This window comes from Pseudomyrmex gracilis, unplaced genomic scaffold (genome assembly GCF_002006095.1).
Source record: "Pseudomyrmex gracilis isolate BER0280 unplaced genomic scaffold, ASM200609v1 scaffold_9, whole genome shotgun sequence".
Taxonomy (NCBI): Eukaryota; Metazoa; Arthropoda; class Insecta; order Hymenoptera; family Formicidae; genus Pseudomyrmex; species Pseudomyrmex gracilis.
Genome location: NW_018020593.1, coordinates 766,356 through 780,420, shown reverse-complemented (window position 1 = coordinate 780,420; position 14,065 = coordinate 766,356). Strand labels below are relative to the sequence as shown.

General features: G+C 35.4%; 4 protein-coding genes across 5 annotated transcripts; 2 read left to right on the top strand and 2 right to left on the bottom strand.

Moving 5' to 3' along the window:
- Window positions 1-125: 125 nt before the first annotated feature.
- LOC109861649 (protein TAPT1 homolog) lies at window positions 126-3,089 on the bottom strand. The gene is made up of 7 exons (XM_020441384.1): window positions 2,387-3,089; window positions 2,068-2,222; window positions 1,882-1,979; window positions 1,331-1,665; window positions 1,148-1,245; window positions 859-1,074; window positions 126-774 (listed from the first exon to the last, which is right to left on the bottom strand). The coding sequence occupies exons 1-7, from the start codon at window positions 2,589-2,591 to the stop codon at window positions 208-210; spliced, it is 1,674 nt and encodes a 557-aa protein (XP_020296973.1). The 5' UTR covers window positions 2,592-3,089; the 3' UTR covers window positions 126-207.
- A 165-nt stretch (window positions 3,090-3,254) lies between these two features.
- Window positions 3,255-6,923, top strand: LOC109861407 (coiled-coil domain-containing protein 40). The gene is made up of 8 exons (XM_020441045.1): window positions 3,255-3,675; window positions 3,781-4,403; window positions 4,542-4,785; window positions 4,859-5,269; window positions 5,352-5,873; window positions 5,991-6,278; window positions 6,358-6,516; window positions 6,610-6,923. Exons 1-8 carry the CDS (start codon window positions 3,457-3,459, stop codon window positions 6,835-6,837), a joined length of 2,694 nt encoding a protein of 897 aa, XP_020296634.1. The 5' UTR covers window positions 3,255-3,456; the 3' UTR covers window positions 6,838-6,923.
- LOC109861459 (uroporphyrinogen decarboxylase) lies at window positions 6,879-8,817 on the bottom strand. The gene is made up of 6 exons (XM_020441124.1): window positions 8,167-8,817; window positions 7,903-8,061; window positions 7,668-7,829; window positions 7,446-7,583; window positions 7,187-7,360; window positions 6,879-7,084 (listed from the first exon to the last, which is right to left on the bottom strand). The coding sequence occupies exons 1-6, from the start codon at window positions 8,587-8,589 to the stop codon at window positions 6,944-6,946; spliced, it is 1,197 nt and encodes a 398-aa protein (XP_020296713.1). The 5' UTR covers window positions 8,590-8,817; the 3' UTR covers window positions 6,879-6,943.
- A 123-nt stretch (window positions 8,818-8,940) lies between these two features.
- LOC109861420 (protein PFC0760c-like) lies at window positions 8,941-14,058 on the top strand. 2 transcript variants are annotated; one of them, XM_020441061.1, is made up of 9 exons: window positions 8,941-9,229; window positions 9,313-9,519; window positions 9,668-9,830; window positions 9,907-10,243; window positions 10,319-10,693; window positions 11,164-11,341; window positions 11,460-11,686; window positions 11,950-12,216; window positions 12,556-14,058. In XM_020441061.1, the coding sequence occupies exons 1-9, from the start codon at window positions 9,092-9,094 to the stop codon at window positions 12,803-12,805; spliced, it is 2,142 nt and encodes a 713-aa protein (XP_020296650.1). In that variant the 5' UTR covers window positions 8,941-9,091; the 3' UTR covers window positions 12,806-14,058. The 2 variants fall into 2 exon arrangements, with proteins under 2 accessions (XP_020296650.1, XP_020296655.1); XM_020441066.1 differs by lacking the exon at window positions 11,164-11,341 and having other exon boundaries at window positions 8,942-9,229; window positions 10,319-10,697.
- Window positions 14,059-14,065: the final 7 nt, after the last annotated feature.

The window sequence follows — 14,065 nt, the reverse complement described above, 5'->3', positions numbered from 1 at the left end:
ATATAAAACTATGTTATATATATGCATATATTACATATCACAACTATTTTTGCAAAAAAAAAAAAAAAAACAAAACGCGTTTATTGTATATCATTTTTGCGCGTACTTATATATATATATATATATACAGGTAGAATATATGTACACGTTTATAAATAAGAAAAAAAATATTATTGATTTCAATTTAATTTATACTATTACGTTTTGTCATTGAGGAAGAAGAGGTTCGCTCTTCGTTCTTAACACAGTTTTCGGGCTGTTCTCGAGCTGTTCGACGCACTGTATCTTCTCGCTCTTCTCCTCCGACTGCAGAAACGCCTCGTTCAGGCAGACGTTGTTCAGGCTGACGGCACTGTTCGAGAAAATGGCCGTGCTGAGATTGGGGTTCTTTATGTCGACGCTGTTAGCGCGATTATGCTGGAACAACTTCGAGCGCTTCTCGCGCTGCTCGTGCGACGACATTATGTCGCACGCCTTGCCAAGAATGATCAGACTGTTCAATATGCGAAGAGCCACCAGTATAAAATAAGCAAACAGTAGAAGTATGAAGTTAGCGGGTCTCGCGGACGGTGTCAGAGTTGTACAAAGAACGCGGGCCATTGCGACCCCCAGTGGAAGGGGTATAAAACCCATTCGCCGCGCGACCAGATCCGACGGATCTGAGAACGCGGTTTCTCGACGGCTTTGCGCCATATCGTACGCCAGACTCACGGTGTAATCCCGGTAGACGGTTGAAGGCAGCTCGTTGAAACGCGTGATGAACGCGTGTTTCACCTTCGCAATAATACGATATTATTGGCGATAATTATATGATAAATATATATAAAATATATTTGAATACTAAAAGTGAGGACCAACCCAATCAACGAGAACTTCCGCTAACAATAGCATCACGCAGTCCGGTAACAGAACAGCAAAACGATCGCTGTGCCACGCGTACTCTTTCATTGTTTGCAGACTCACTGCGAGAAGCAGCATGGTCAGGTGAAACCTCTCTCTGACGTCGGCGCAAGATAATTGGAATAAGTTGTTCTTGTCGAATTTCTTGAAGACGGAACCTTTTAGTTCCACAAACTGAAAACAGTTTATATTAAACACATCCTGACGTAAAAAAAAAAGATTGCTTCACTTTTTATGATACACTTACGTTGTTAGACATCATAATCGTGAGAAGAGCCTTATTGCTGCTGTTGATCGCTACGTTCAACGTCGTAGCTTGGAACAACACCAATATACTGTGTAATACTACGAAATTGCAGTCAAGGACATATTTTCTTACCGCTTAAATGTGCGTTGATCGTATCTGAATACTATCTTATTTAAAGGATACACACATAAGTGAAAGCAAATAAAAGATGCGGTAAAGTACCCAAATGTTTGGTACGATTAGAGCTCGAGCGTGAACGCGGCTCGGTAGCGGTCCACAGCAGAGCGTCTATTGTATCTTGACCGAAGGCACTGAAGAGACGATCTCCCACCTCTAACATATTATAAAATATATATAGTTTTATAACAGACTGACTCTTAACTAAATGGTACATCATAGAAGTGTCCACTTTCCAGGTTGCGGCCCAGCAACCCACCACCACAACTCCTTTCAACAAATCACACACTTCAGCTGGGCTTAAATACCTTTCCTTACGTTTTGCATGAACTTTTCCACCTCTGCAAATAAAGAAAAAAGTTCTTTTTTAGAAAACACAATCAATTTTTTAATTGTTTAATTAATAAATAAATATACAAAATTTTATATATTTATACAAATGTAATATTTATTACACAAATTTATTGGAACATATATGACTATTTTTAAAATTTAAATAAAAAAAAGAAATATATTTAAAGATGAAATAAATTAACTGAATTAAATGTCTTATCTACCTTAAACAATGTCGTAAAGGTCTTGTTATCACCGCCCATAGCGCCATTGCAAATCTCAAGGGTAAAAATGTGTAGACAAAGAGAAAAGAATCTGCACACTATAAAAAAAAAAACATATATAAATAGATCATTATAAAAATAATTTTCTGTTATTTTGATCCCTTTGTACAACAACCTGATAATCACCTGAAGAAAGCCATAAGTCATGAATCTTTCTACTTCCCTGGGAATTTTTATGAATGAGTAAACTTTCTCTCTTCTAGCAGAAAATCTCTCCTCGTCATGTTCCAGCTGATAGCCCCTTGTTAATTCCGTCCGTAAAAATTGCATCAAGGATACACCTGGAAAACATCACGTATGTTGTGTTTATTGCGAATGTGTGTGTGTGTGTGATTAATGTCACCTTATCATTTACCCACTTAAAAACACACTTTATCGTGTGTCACAAACAATACGATTGCTTTGTGTGTTGTTCCTCAACGGTCACGCATATGTGTGTACGCACCTTGTTTCTTTCCTTCTTCCTCTTCCTGACCGTTCGACAATCCCGATCGGTAGTGAGAAAGATCAACACTCTCCACCCGTCTGTCGGCGGGTGACACATGAGTCTTCGGTCCGCGAAATCTGATGGTCCTCTTCTCCGGCAAGCTTTGATCCATATTTCCGTCGTTGGCCTGCATCGTTTCTGCTTGTTTTTCCGCGGCGTGCATTCGCGGCACTGCGCTCGGTCATTCTACGAAGTCTGTAATTTTCCTAGCCATAACCAATCCTCGCGTGTCATGCAAACGCTGAACTTTGATGTCGCGCGCACACACCTCGCCGGAACAGATAGACCGTCATAATAACAACATTGTCGCGAATAATGCCAGGCGTGTTCTCGCGAATAACAATAATCAATTAATAAAATTTTAGTTTTTATCAAACGCGCGCACGAGAATATGCGAACAATTGATTCTCACGACGATGATGATGATCCGTCCGTCAGGGGTGTATTTTTATCATGATGATGTCAATCCGATGTTCACACGGTTCCGTCAAAAGTACGTAAAATTTTCCTATCGCACGACACCTCACGTTATTTCGCAGGGTAATAGACTGGCACACAGCTGTGTGTATCCTCAATGTATACATAAAATTCTGACGTTACGCGCAAATATTACGGACAGTCGATAATATTGTTGTCAGTCACCAATTATCGGCTAACGATAACAAAAATAAATTTTATGAATGCCTTATCTCAATCGCGACAAGATAAAAATATGTAAAATTACATTTTGCGTTAAATTATTCCAATTTTTATTGCTATTTATTTTAACTTTTTACTTAAACAAATTGTTTCTTCTCGTTTTTGGTAGTTAAAAAAAAAAAAAAATATTTAACCATGCAAGACTGTTGTTGTTATTGTAATTTTGCGTCACGCTTCCTTAGCTACGAATTCAGTTTCAATCAACAACAGTCCGAAGCGAAGCGATTTTGATGTAAAGTAGATTTCTGAATGATTTTCAGGAGAGAGAGAGAGGTTTATTAAAAAAAAAAAAAAAAAAAAAACTGTTAGAATATACAATATTTTTCACGATGAATACTCCAACGGCAAACAATGCTTTTTCTCTTGATAATACACTTAAAACTAACGATGTGGAGCAAGAGAAGAAGAACTCGTGGATTGACGCGAACTCCGTGGAAATACCGAATGTCCTGCATCCCGACGACTCGTTGATGAAAAAATTTCAAGATGCTCTGCGAGATCATCTCATTCGCATTGACAACAAATTGAACAGTGAAATATTAGATCTTGTGAGTATTCGCAATTCTTTTGTGTGTGTGTGTGGAGATTTAAAAAAAAAGATAATTTAAGAAAATGTAAAAAGATGTAAATTTCATCTTCACTAAACATTTTAGGAAATTAGAATAAAATCTGCTAGTAAAGATCGCGAGGAAACATGCCTGCAACTGTATTACGCTCAGCAAGATGTGGCCCAGCAGAAAACCGCGATAGAGAAATATCAGAGTATGATAGCGAATGTGATTTTGCTGCGCGAGGAGAAAGACTCGCACGTGAAGAAAGCCAAAGAGATTCATAAGACTGCTCATGCCAAATTAATTGACGAAAAGAAGAAGGAGGAAGATCTCAGACACGAGCTGGAACAGCTCACAGCTCTGCAGGCGCAATTCGCGGAGCTGCAGAAGGAACTCGAGAGTCACATAACTGTTTCCAAACGAATGTCGCAGAAGGACAGGGCGATACAGCGAGATCTGATCGCTCGGAAGGAGCAGAAGGACTTTGTCATATTCAAACTCATGGAGGAAGTTTGGGAGATCAAGACCGAGATAGCCAAGTTGGACGTGCAGCTGCAGCTGAAAAATAAAGAGAAAATTGAAATAGGCCAGACGATCGCGGATGTAAACGCCGATCTGGAGGCGTTGCACAAGCAGCACAAAAATCTGTGCACTGCCTGGAATTCCGTTGTGCTGAACATAACTAAGCGCAATAACGTTTACGAGCAATTAAATACAGAGCGTGAGTACGTAATATACGTCCGTTAATTTTTTCAGGACTTCGTCAAAGTGTCATGAGAAATAAATAAACATTATTGTACAATTTAGTTTAATCATCTGATCGTCATCACAGCGAAAAACCGACGTAATCTATTTCTTTTCAGAAAAATATGCGAATCTTTCAACACGTTGCACACGGAAATAGAGAAAGTAAAGAAAGAGACCGACAAGGAAACGGAAAATAACGAGCACCTGACTTCGTTGCACATGCGAATACAGGACAACATACAGACTAGTGCGAAATTGTTGGAGGTGGAAAACGACAAACTTGCTCATTTGCAGTCCGAATTAGTCAAGCTGTCGAAATTTAGCGAACAGGAGCAACGTGAATTTGATGTGGTCCAAGACGTATGTGAAGATATGATTCACACTTTGTGCTGATAATACAATGTATACACATCTTAACGTAACGTCTATTTAGGAATGGCAAAATCTGTTGAACGAAGAGGACGAGGTCGATAGAGAAGTGGCAAAACTTCTGAACAAGCAGAACGAGTTGGAGAACACGATATACAGCAAACTGGAAGAAAAGGTCACACACGACAAAACGGCTCGGTATCTGAATAAATTGTTATCGAATTCTAAAGAGAGGATACAAGAACAAGAACTGGCGTTGGTGGAAACGGAGAACTCCTATGGCAAACAGTTACTGGAATTGGAACAATTGAAGACGTACGTTTCTCACGAGAGGACGGAATTGGACGAACTTGTGCAAAGTAACGTTGCGAAAGAAAAGGAAATAGATGAAATTCAGAGAGAAATTAGAACTCACGATACCTTGATCGACAGGATGCAAGACAAACTCGTTAGATTGAATAAGAACATCGAAGAGGTGATGTATCGCGTTAGCTGCCGAAGCTCTGAAATTATTATAAATGGAAATTATTACACTATTGTTCGAAATTTCGTTTTAGATATTATCGCAAAGAGGCGGCGAGGACGTCAGTCCTCTCGACATGAAAATAAAATCCTTGGAAAAGACCATAGAAGAGACTCAGCAAAGCAATCAGAAAGCGCAGCAACTCTGGCTTCGCCAAGAGGGCCACATGATTACACTGAGCCAGCAAAGGGACTTGCAACTGCAGGAACTCAATCTTCTCAATAAGGAAATTTTGATCATGGAGCAAAAGAACTTGAAATTGGAGCACGCGTTGGAAGTGCTCGATAAGGAAGAGTCGAATATGGAGAGAGTGTTAAATCTACTGCAACAGAAATTGGTGCAGACAAACGCGCAACTGGTCGTGCAAAAGGAAATGAAGCAAGAGCTTGAAGGCAAAACTTCTATCACAAAAACCGAAGGGATGAAATCCCTGGAAGATGCTGAATTGAATTTGATAAAGATGCAAAATGATTTGAGGCAATCTCACGAGGAAAAGGCACTTTTGAAGAACAAGCTGGATGCGACGCAACAGGAAAGTTTGTCCTGGGAAAAGAAGGTAAATTTTCAAATGTTAACTTAATAAAAATTGTATACAAGAAAATGTGTTAACAGTAACATGCAAAAGTGTCACAGTTCTCAATGTCAAGCAAATTTAAAAGCATATTGTTTACAGTTGCAACTGATGCAAGAAACAGTGAAGAAGGTGAAGGACGAGCGCAGCAGCGGAGATATCGCGATGATGAAAAACGAAATTCACAAAATGGAAATGCGCCTGTCGCATTTGCGCAGAGTGCAGGAAAAGTTGATCCACGATATGGAGTTTTGCGTGACGCGACGGGAAATGATAGTGGACAGAGTTACGAGCAAACTTAAAAGAGATCCGAAGTGTCAACACAATCAGAAAGTTATATTCTGCAAACGTCTCGCCGATCAAAGACTGAAAATTAGACAGATCATAAAGGTAATTGCTATGAATTGTCTGATTGGAGAGGAAAAATCTTTCTTTCTTCTGAATCAAATTTTCCGCAATTAATCTACAGGAGACGAAGAAAATTGAGTACAGATTACCGGAGCTAGAAAGACAAGTAAAAGATGCATTAGAAAAATATGACGAGTTACGGGCAACGTTAAAAACGATAGAGGACGATATGCCAAACGTGGATCAGGAAATTGCGCAAACAGAAACTATCAAGTATCACGTATGTTTTTACATATTACTATTCCTTTGATTTTATTTTAAAAATTGTGTGTTTATTTTGGTCTAACAAGAAAAATCTCTTATCTATGAGCAGAATTTGCAAGCATTGGTTTTCAAGCAACGAAAGGTCAAAATGCTTCAAGATATCAAAAACGGTCGGTACAGGATGCTCTTCAAAAGCGAAACTTCGCTGAACGAGGAGTTTCAAAACGAGCAGATTCTTCGTGATTATTTGAAATACGTAATGGAACGGACAAGTCAAGATTTTCCTTTATTGAAGAATAACATTCAAAAAATACTATTGACATTAGAAACGCTATAAAAATTCCTAACGGATATTAAAAATAAATCAATTTATATATGTAATAACAATAACTGGAAGTGTATAATAAATGTATGTAATACGCTCATCGTACGGTATATAAAATTTATGCTGAATGCACACCTTTAATGAAAGACTCCATCGACGAAATAGGAGTGTCCGGTAAAATACCGTGTCCCAAATTAGCGATGTATCGATTCTTACCAAAATTCAACACCATTTTTTGTGCGCGAGTCACAATCTCGTCCTAAAAACATATGTAACACAAAAAACAAAACATATAATAAAAATATATTTTCGTATTTAAATTGTTTGAACTTAAAATTTATTTAGTTCATGTGTAACGCACCTGAGAAGAGTACATTGCGCAAGGATCCATGTTACCCTGCAACGTGACATTAGGTCCAAGTTGCTTCCTCGCTTCGGCAGGATCAACAGTCCAATCGAGACCTATGACTTCATAACTTTGATCCTTTGCAAGGATTTTTAAGGAATTCATAGTTGCACCTTTTGGAAAAGCAATCTGGAAACAGATTTAGTGTCTGCATAATATATAGCTGATTAACACAATTAAAAATAGTCATTCGAATAATCATAATTAACTTTACCATAGGAACTTCTGGAATATTTGCTTCCTTCAATTGTTTTCGCACACGTTCACTGATTTGTTTCAGATATTTGAAGGAATAATTTGTGAACAACGCATCATCTAAATAATCCCCATTGCTTTCAAATACTTGAAGTAACTTAAAAAAGAACATAACATTGTTTTTTACACAAGAAAATTATCTTTCTTTCTTATTTGAGTCATATCGTGTCTCCAATTGTACCTGAGCACCAGCCTGCACTTGCATCACCAAATAGTCCACAATAACATCAGTGATCATCTGTAATAATTTATGAGAATCTTCTGGATACTTGTACAGCCAAGATCTAGCTTTTGCCATTGTGGAGCTACCTCCTCCTTGAATCATATAACCCATCAGAGTCCACTGAAATAACAATTAACACTTAAATTGCATAACAAATAATATAAAAGAATTCAGACTATGAAGAAATTCTCACAGGTGCTCCAGTGAATCCTATTAGTGGTACTTTTCCATCCAGTTTGTGTCGAGTCAAAGTTATAGCATCCCCAACATACTTCAGAGCTTCCTCCACATTTGGTCGCACAAGCCTCGCCAAATCATTAGGATTAGCCAAAGGCTGTGGCAAAACTGGACCCTAATAGATACTTTCTCTTTATAGAAAATAGATGACAACATTGATGTAATTGAGTACCATACACATCAATATTCTTGCTACGTGTTATTGAAAGGAAATACTCACCACCCCTGCTACCATCTCAACCTTCAGGCCCATTGCCTGAGGGATAACTAAGATATCCGAGAATATTATACTGGCGTCCAGATCGAAACGTTCTATCGGCTGCAAGGTCACTTGGCACGCCAGTTCCGGGGTTTGGCAAACGGTGAAAAAGTCATGCTGAGCACGGACCTGCTGAAATTCGGGAAGGTATCTTCCCGCTTGTCTCATCACCCAAACCGGCACCCTGTCAACCGGTTCCCCGCGCGCAGCTTTGAGCACGCGATCGTTTCTCAAAGGTGGAAAATTGTGCTCGATCATGCTGTCGATTGCTCTGTTGGTCGTTACTTTGCGTCTTTCGAAAATTCGCGTTTGAATACGGTTTTCCACAATTTTTTGTTTTTCAAAACTCCTTATATTGCAGCGTAATTTTCCAATTACACTCATTCACAAACACGTACAATTTTGTGTACAGTATAATTTACTAATTTATACAAAAATATGCGCTGAGATTAGTTGGCAGTGTGATTTAATATTAGTATCAAAGTCAATTGTGTAAATGACTTGTTTGAAACAATACTGGATACAAAAGTACGTAGCATAAATGAGTAAAAAAAAGACCAACTTGATGAAATGAGAGCAGACGTATGATTACCGACGTATAGTGGTTTGAACAAATGCAATTGCTAATAGTTAGTCGGTAAGACGCTCGTGACGCTACTGACAGCGTGGAAGTGTCATCCCCTCTTGTGTCCTACGCGCCTCCGCGCCAATTCAATACAAATTCTCTTGTTATTCAGTTGTGTTGTGTGCGTACAGTGTGACTTGGCACATGTTCGGTAAAATATATACTTTGCGTAGCGACTTGTCTATTCCCGTATTTTGTTATTCCAAATTCGTGGAATTATATTTGTAACAGATTACTGCGCATAGAAATTGCGAAAAAAAAATGGATGACGTGAATATCAACGAAATATATTTGGAAGAAGTTGAGGTAGAAGTGAATGCTGACGGAGACAAGTGGATTCGACTGAATTGGAAAGAAAAGACAAGCGATAATGACAAAGGATCTCAGTCGACAGAAGAGGTAAACTTTAATAATCAGAAACTTACCGAAATAGCTGTTGACAATCTTTAAATTGTTTTTTATTTATTTCGATTTACATTCAGGAATCCAATACCGAGACCGTGGTAGAGGAGACAAAAGATAATGACATTAAAAAGCCGAGCACAGAAACGGAGGATGACGGTATATCTGTCATCTCGGAAAGTGACGAGGATAACAAAAACGAAAATGCTCTTCAAATTTGTTCTCCATCTAACAGCAGAACATCTCAAGTTTTGCAAATACTGAAATATAAATCAAATAATACTAAGGTGTTACAATAATTTGTTTTAGAGTTTTGATCTTTTATATCATTTATTTAAAAGAGTAATTTAGAGACGTTTTTTTTTTTATTTCTTTATGCATGTTTTCTGAATGAATATATATGGAATTTCAAATAAGATTTTTTTTATTATACAGACCAATGTTAGAAATATTATAACAGCGTTTGCAGTTGGAATTCTTTGTGGTTATGCACTTAGCTATATTGTTAGTGTGCCAATAGTTGGAAATGATTATGCAGATGCAATTGTAACATGTAAAAACGCAAGTGGTGACAATCTTAGCAAGAATGTAGAAGAAGGTAAGTTTGAATATTTGACAAAAGATCTGTAAAATGTTAATTTTAAGTTTCAATTGTTTTTTTTTTTTTTTTTCAGTAAAGACCACATTGGACAAAATCGAAGCGCGAATATTAAATAACGAAAAATTATTGACACAGCTGTCTCAGCTTAACAATTTCTCCAATCAAACAAATAAGAAGTTTGCAGAACTGTCCAGTACTGCAGAATATTTCAATGAGTCACATCCATTGGATGATTTCCATATATTTATGAACATATTATCATCGTTGACAATTATACATGACAATAATAATTCTTTGAAAAACGAAATGAATGAAACGTTGAACATTATAAACAATGTAAAGACTTTTTATGAAACACTGGTATTATTTGATAACGATACACAAAATATGGGTAATTCTACTGTTTTGAAGTAAGTACATTTTACAATATAGACACATTGTGTTTTCTTGAGTATATGTTTTCAATTATTGTATTATCATTTCAGAGTTTTACAAGACGATCGTGATAACATAGCCACTAAGTCCAAGTCGTTCCTGTCCAACATAAAAAAAACAATAAATAAGATAATGTCACATATCCATAAAAAATACATCAAGATAAGAAACAAATTGAACAAAAGAGTGTGCTATCTAAAAAATCAGTATCCCAATGATAAAGGTTTAAAATTGACTGAGAATAATCAGCTTTTTGATGATAAATACTGTTTTCCAAAAACATCGCGAAAGTTGAATGATGAAATAAATACCAAAGATGATAAAAAATATAAACAAAACAATAAGAGAAAAGAACATTACGATCAACAGGATAATTCTTTCAAAAAGAAGTTGTTACAAGATTTAGACAATTCTGCTACTCCGAAGAAAGTATATAGTTGTATAAAATATAAAGTGTAGTTCTCTTTTCGTTTTTTTTTACAATATGGCAACAATTGAAAAGCAAAATTATTTTGATCGAAATCGGTTCTGACTTTTATTTCATTCTTTTCCTTAAAAAAAAAAAAAAGAAATAACTCGGAATTGATTTCGAATAATATTACTGAATTCTAGATCTAGTCGAGAAAAATTAATGAGGCTTTGCAATGACATTAGATTTCTTATTTTTTCTAATTCGTGGAAAAACCAAAAGACATTTTGAAAACGTCTAAAAGACAGTAGAAGATATTTTTAAGTCGTTTTTTAGAGACGTGTTGTCTGGATAATAACATCACTTAAATAATACACAAACAATATTAGCTACTAACATGTTAATCTAATAATTTAAATAACAATAACTTATTACTCAGCAATAGTTTTGTAATAAATAGCCTGATTTAAAATAATTATTTTACAGGATTGACGAAACTATTACAGATAAGATAGACCGCAAGTCCCAAATATTTTGTTCGCACTCGCAGTCAGCCAATTGTCCCGATTATAATGATAATATAGATAATATAGATACAGCCAATTGTCCCGATTATAATGATAATATAGATAATATAGATACAGCTAACAGTGCATCAAAAAATGTAAATCTTTTAAGCAACAATGTTGATTTTTTTAAATAGATTTTCTGATTAATAGGAAGTACTCATAGATTATGCGATATATTCCAGAAGTTTCAAAACTTGTGTAAATTTCTTTTAGCACAAAACTGAGAGTTTTTTCGTTATCAAAAACAAATATGATACAAGTACAAAACCCGTGAAGCATAGAAATTCAAAGGATCAGTTTGCAGAAGAGAGAAGCAGACCAATGGAAAAAGATAATTTCAAGAGGGATGATTTTACTAAAAATGTCTTAAATCACAATAATGCAAGTACTGAAAGAAGAGATATACCTCCTCAAAAGAAGGTGGAAAACCATGAACCAAGGTTTGCCTATCACGTTTTTACATACTAAACGCACAAAGCGAGACAATCAGTAATTTTTATAAACTGGCAAAAAGACGATAAAAAAATTAACAAAAAAAAATACTAATATGATCTATAACGTTTAAAAACAAAATTTTATTTTCTTTAATAAAAAATTGCGTATTTTTCTTTAATAAAAATTTTGCGTATCAACAATTTGTTTTATACATTGAATATATTTTAAAATATAGTTCTTTTCGCAAATGACTCTTTTATGCATGCAGATCTCAAGAAGATAAGGAATCACAGTCTTCTCCTGAATATAAATGGGAGTTCTTAAATCGAGTAAAGTTACGTTTCGACAGAGGATGCCGACAGTGGAAGCTTGTAAGGCATCTTTATACGGATTATGAACGTTGCAATGATTTAATAACCTCTATTAAAAAAGTAGACAAATCAAATATATATTCGCAACACGATTCCACTGTGTGGTTCTTCAATGGATTCCGTTACCAGCTGTCTTGGCTAACATACAAATGCGGAATACAGAGGTAATCTTGAATTAATTTCTGTGTAATATTTAAAATCAAAATGTGTTATTTTCTTTGATAACAAAAACTATTTCAAGATTGTGTTTAGTTGTGTTTTAAAATCGTAAATGGGCCAATACGAGCCTTGAAAAACACTGTTGATCGTGTGTAGAATGTAGTTTATTCAAAAAGTAAATAACAACGTTTCGATTCTTCTTCGAATCATCATATATCCATAATACCTGTGTCGAAAAACAAGCAAATGAGAATTAAATTGAATTAAATTTTTATTAAATGAATTAAATACTTTTAAGTATAAACCTCTTTTTCTTTTATAAATGATGTCTTTTATTCAAGCAGGTCTGGAAGGCATGGTGAACATTTGACCGCAGATGTAGTATTTTTTGATATCGAGAAGGAAACTTGCCTTCACATGGCTGAGTCCATATTGAAGAAAGAAAGTATAAAAACGTATTCTAACGATTTCTATTCTAATTTACTTTCGATGACTCTGAATTCCGATTCTGATGAAAAGTACTGCATACAATGGGACTATATATCACAGGACAACACAAACGAAGCATGTGGACTTTATATGTTTAAGCCATAAATTCTACTATAAAACTCAAGTTTTTGTAAATAATGATTTATGATTCGTGCGAAATTTGTAAGTTGTAAAACGGGAAGATTTGTCGATTCGCGCATATCGCAAATCTCCGCGCTTTCCGTCGTACTATTCGCGAATTCCATAATAATAATTGCTGTCACCCAAAATACAGACACAGTCTGGCATCAGAGATCGGCGCCTTTGCCACGGATTTTAAAGTATTTCTCTCTCTCTCTCTTAAATATCCAAGTACGTATCTTAATATTTTCGCACCGTTTAGATGTTTATTTATATTTTGACATTATTTGCTGTTGCGATGTGAAAACATCTTATTCAGATTTGTGACGATATTGTAAATATTTAAAAAATATTGTAATAATTTGAAGATTTGTAAGAGAACAATATCACACAAGTCAGTTTGACATACCACCGTGGTATAAGAGATCGGTTTTTTGCAGCTTGTGAAACATAAAGTTAGATAATGCTTTAATAATTTTACGTTTATATTGTAATTTGTAGTATAACTTATGCATAGTATACTAGAGAGACGTAAAAAGGAAAACTTACGTCTATTTTTATTGAAAAGTATTATTTAACAACTAAACTTTCTTAGTTATTTATTAAATCGAATCTCAATAATTGTATTATTGATAAATGTTGTGTACGTATGTGTAGAATATCGTATTATAAAATTTGTACATCAAAGATGTAAAATTTCATATACTACTAATCTGTAATTCGGAGTTAAGTTTAGAGAATCTCTATTAGAAAATAAGTTCACACAAAATACCTCAATTTATACTAAAGAAGTTTTTATCGTGACAATGAAACTACGTGTTAAATGGTTGTCAATAATAAAAACAAAAACATTATTAGCAATTTCACTTTTTTTTTTCTGCAATTTCGACAATTTGCTGTTCGCGCGCGAAGACGCGCGTTCGCGCTCCTTGTTCTCTTTCGGAAATGCGAGAGAAAATCTATGTACAAAAGATACAACAAAGTGAATAAAATATACATTTTTACAACAAAGCGATTGTAATTCAAGAGAATGAAGAAAATAAAGTTTTTGTTTTGGCGCACGTGTACTCGCTTTTCGGAGAAAGAACAAAAAAAATAGGAGAATAACAAACATGTACAACACACACCATACACAAATCTCAACGTTGTTATTTCGTTTGAAGATCTAAGACGCATTGAAACGACTCGAACTGTGTTCGAGCTATGTAAATAAATAAATAAAGGAGGCAAAAGAATTATTACTTG

What these genes read in the sequence shown, in the direction of transcription:
- LOC109861649 (XM_020441384.1), bottom strand. Translation starts at nt 2,591, where the DNA reads ATGCACGCCGCGGAAAAACAAGCAGAAACGATGCAGGCCAACGACGGA. An exon ending in ATTTGCTTTCACTTATGTGT is followed by an intron (nt 1,246 to 1,330) that starts GTATCCTTTAAA and finishes GCAATTTCGTAG; the next exon opens with TATTACACAGTATATTGGTG. An exon ending in CGATTATGATGTCTAACAAC is followed by an intron (nt 1,075 to 1,147) that starts GTAAGTGTATCA and finishes AACTGTTTTCAG; the next exon opens with TTTGTGGAACTAAAAGGTTC.
- LOC109861459 (XM_020441124.1), bottom strand. Translation starts at nt 8,589, where the DNA reads ATGAGTGTAATTGGAAAATTACGCTGCAATATAAGGAGTTTTGAAAAA. An exon ending in AAGTGCAGGCTGGTGCTCAG is followed by an intron (nt 7,584 to 7,667) that starts GTACAATTGGAG and finishes TTCTTTTTTAAG; the next exon opens with TTACTTCAAGTATTTGAAAG. An exon ending in GCGCAATGTACTCTTCTCAG is followed by an intron (nt 7,085 to 7,186) that starts GTGCGTTACACA and finishes ATATGTTTTTAG; the next exon opens with GACGAGATTGTGACTCGCGC.
- LOC109861420 (XM_020441061.1), top strand. Translation starts at nt 9,092, where the DNA reads ATGGATGACGTGAATATCAACGAAATATATTTGGAAGAAGTTGAGGTA. An exon ending in GGTAATTCTACTGTTTTGAA is followed by an intron (nt 10,244 to 10,318) that starts GTAAGTACATTT and finishes TTATCATTTCAG; the next exon opens with AGTTTTACAAGACGATCGTG. An exon ending in TACAAATGCGGAATACAGAG is followed by an intron (nt 12,217 to 12,555) that starts GTAATCTTGAAT and finishes TTATTCAAGCAG; the next exon opens with GTCTGGAAGGCATGGTGAAC.
- LOC109861407 (XM_020441045.1), top strand. Translation starts at nt 3,457, where the DNA reads ATGAATACTCCAACGGCAAACAATGCTTTTTCTCTTGATAATACACTT. An exon ending in CAATTAAATACAGAGCGTGA is followed by an intron (nt 4,404 to 4,541) that starts GTACGTAATATA and finishes ATTTCTTTTCAG; the next exon opens with AAAAATATGCGAATCTTTCA. An exon ending in GTTTGTCCTGGGAAAAGAAG is followed by an intron (nt 5,874 to 5,990) that starts GTAAATTTTCAA and finishes TATTGTTTACAG; the next exon opens with TTGCAACTGATGCAAGAAAC.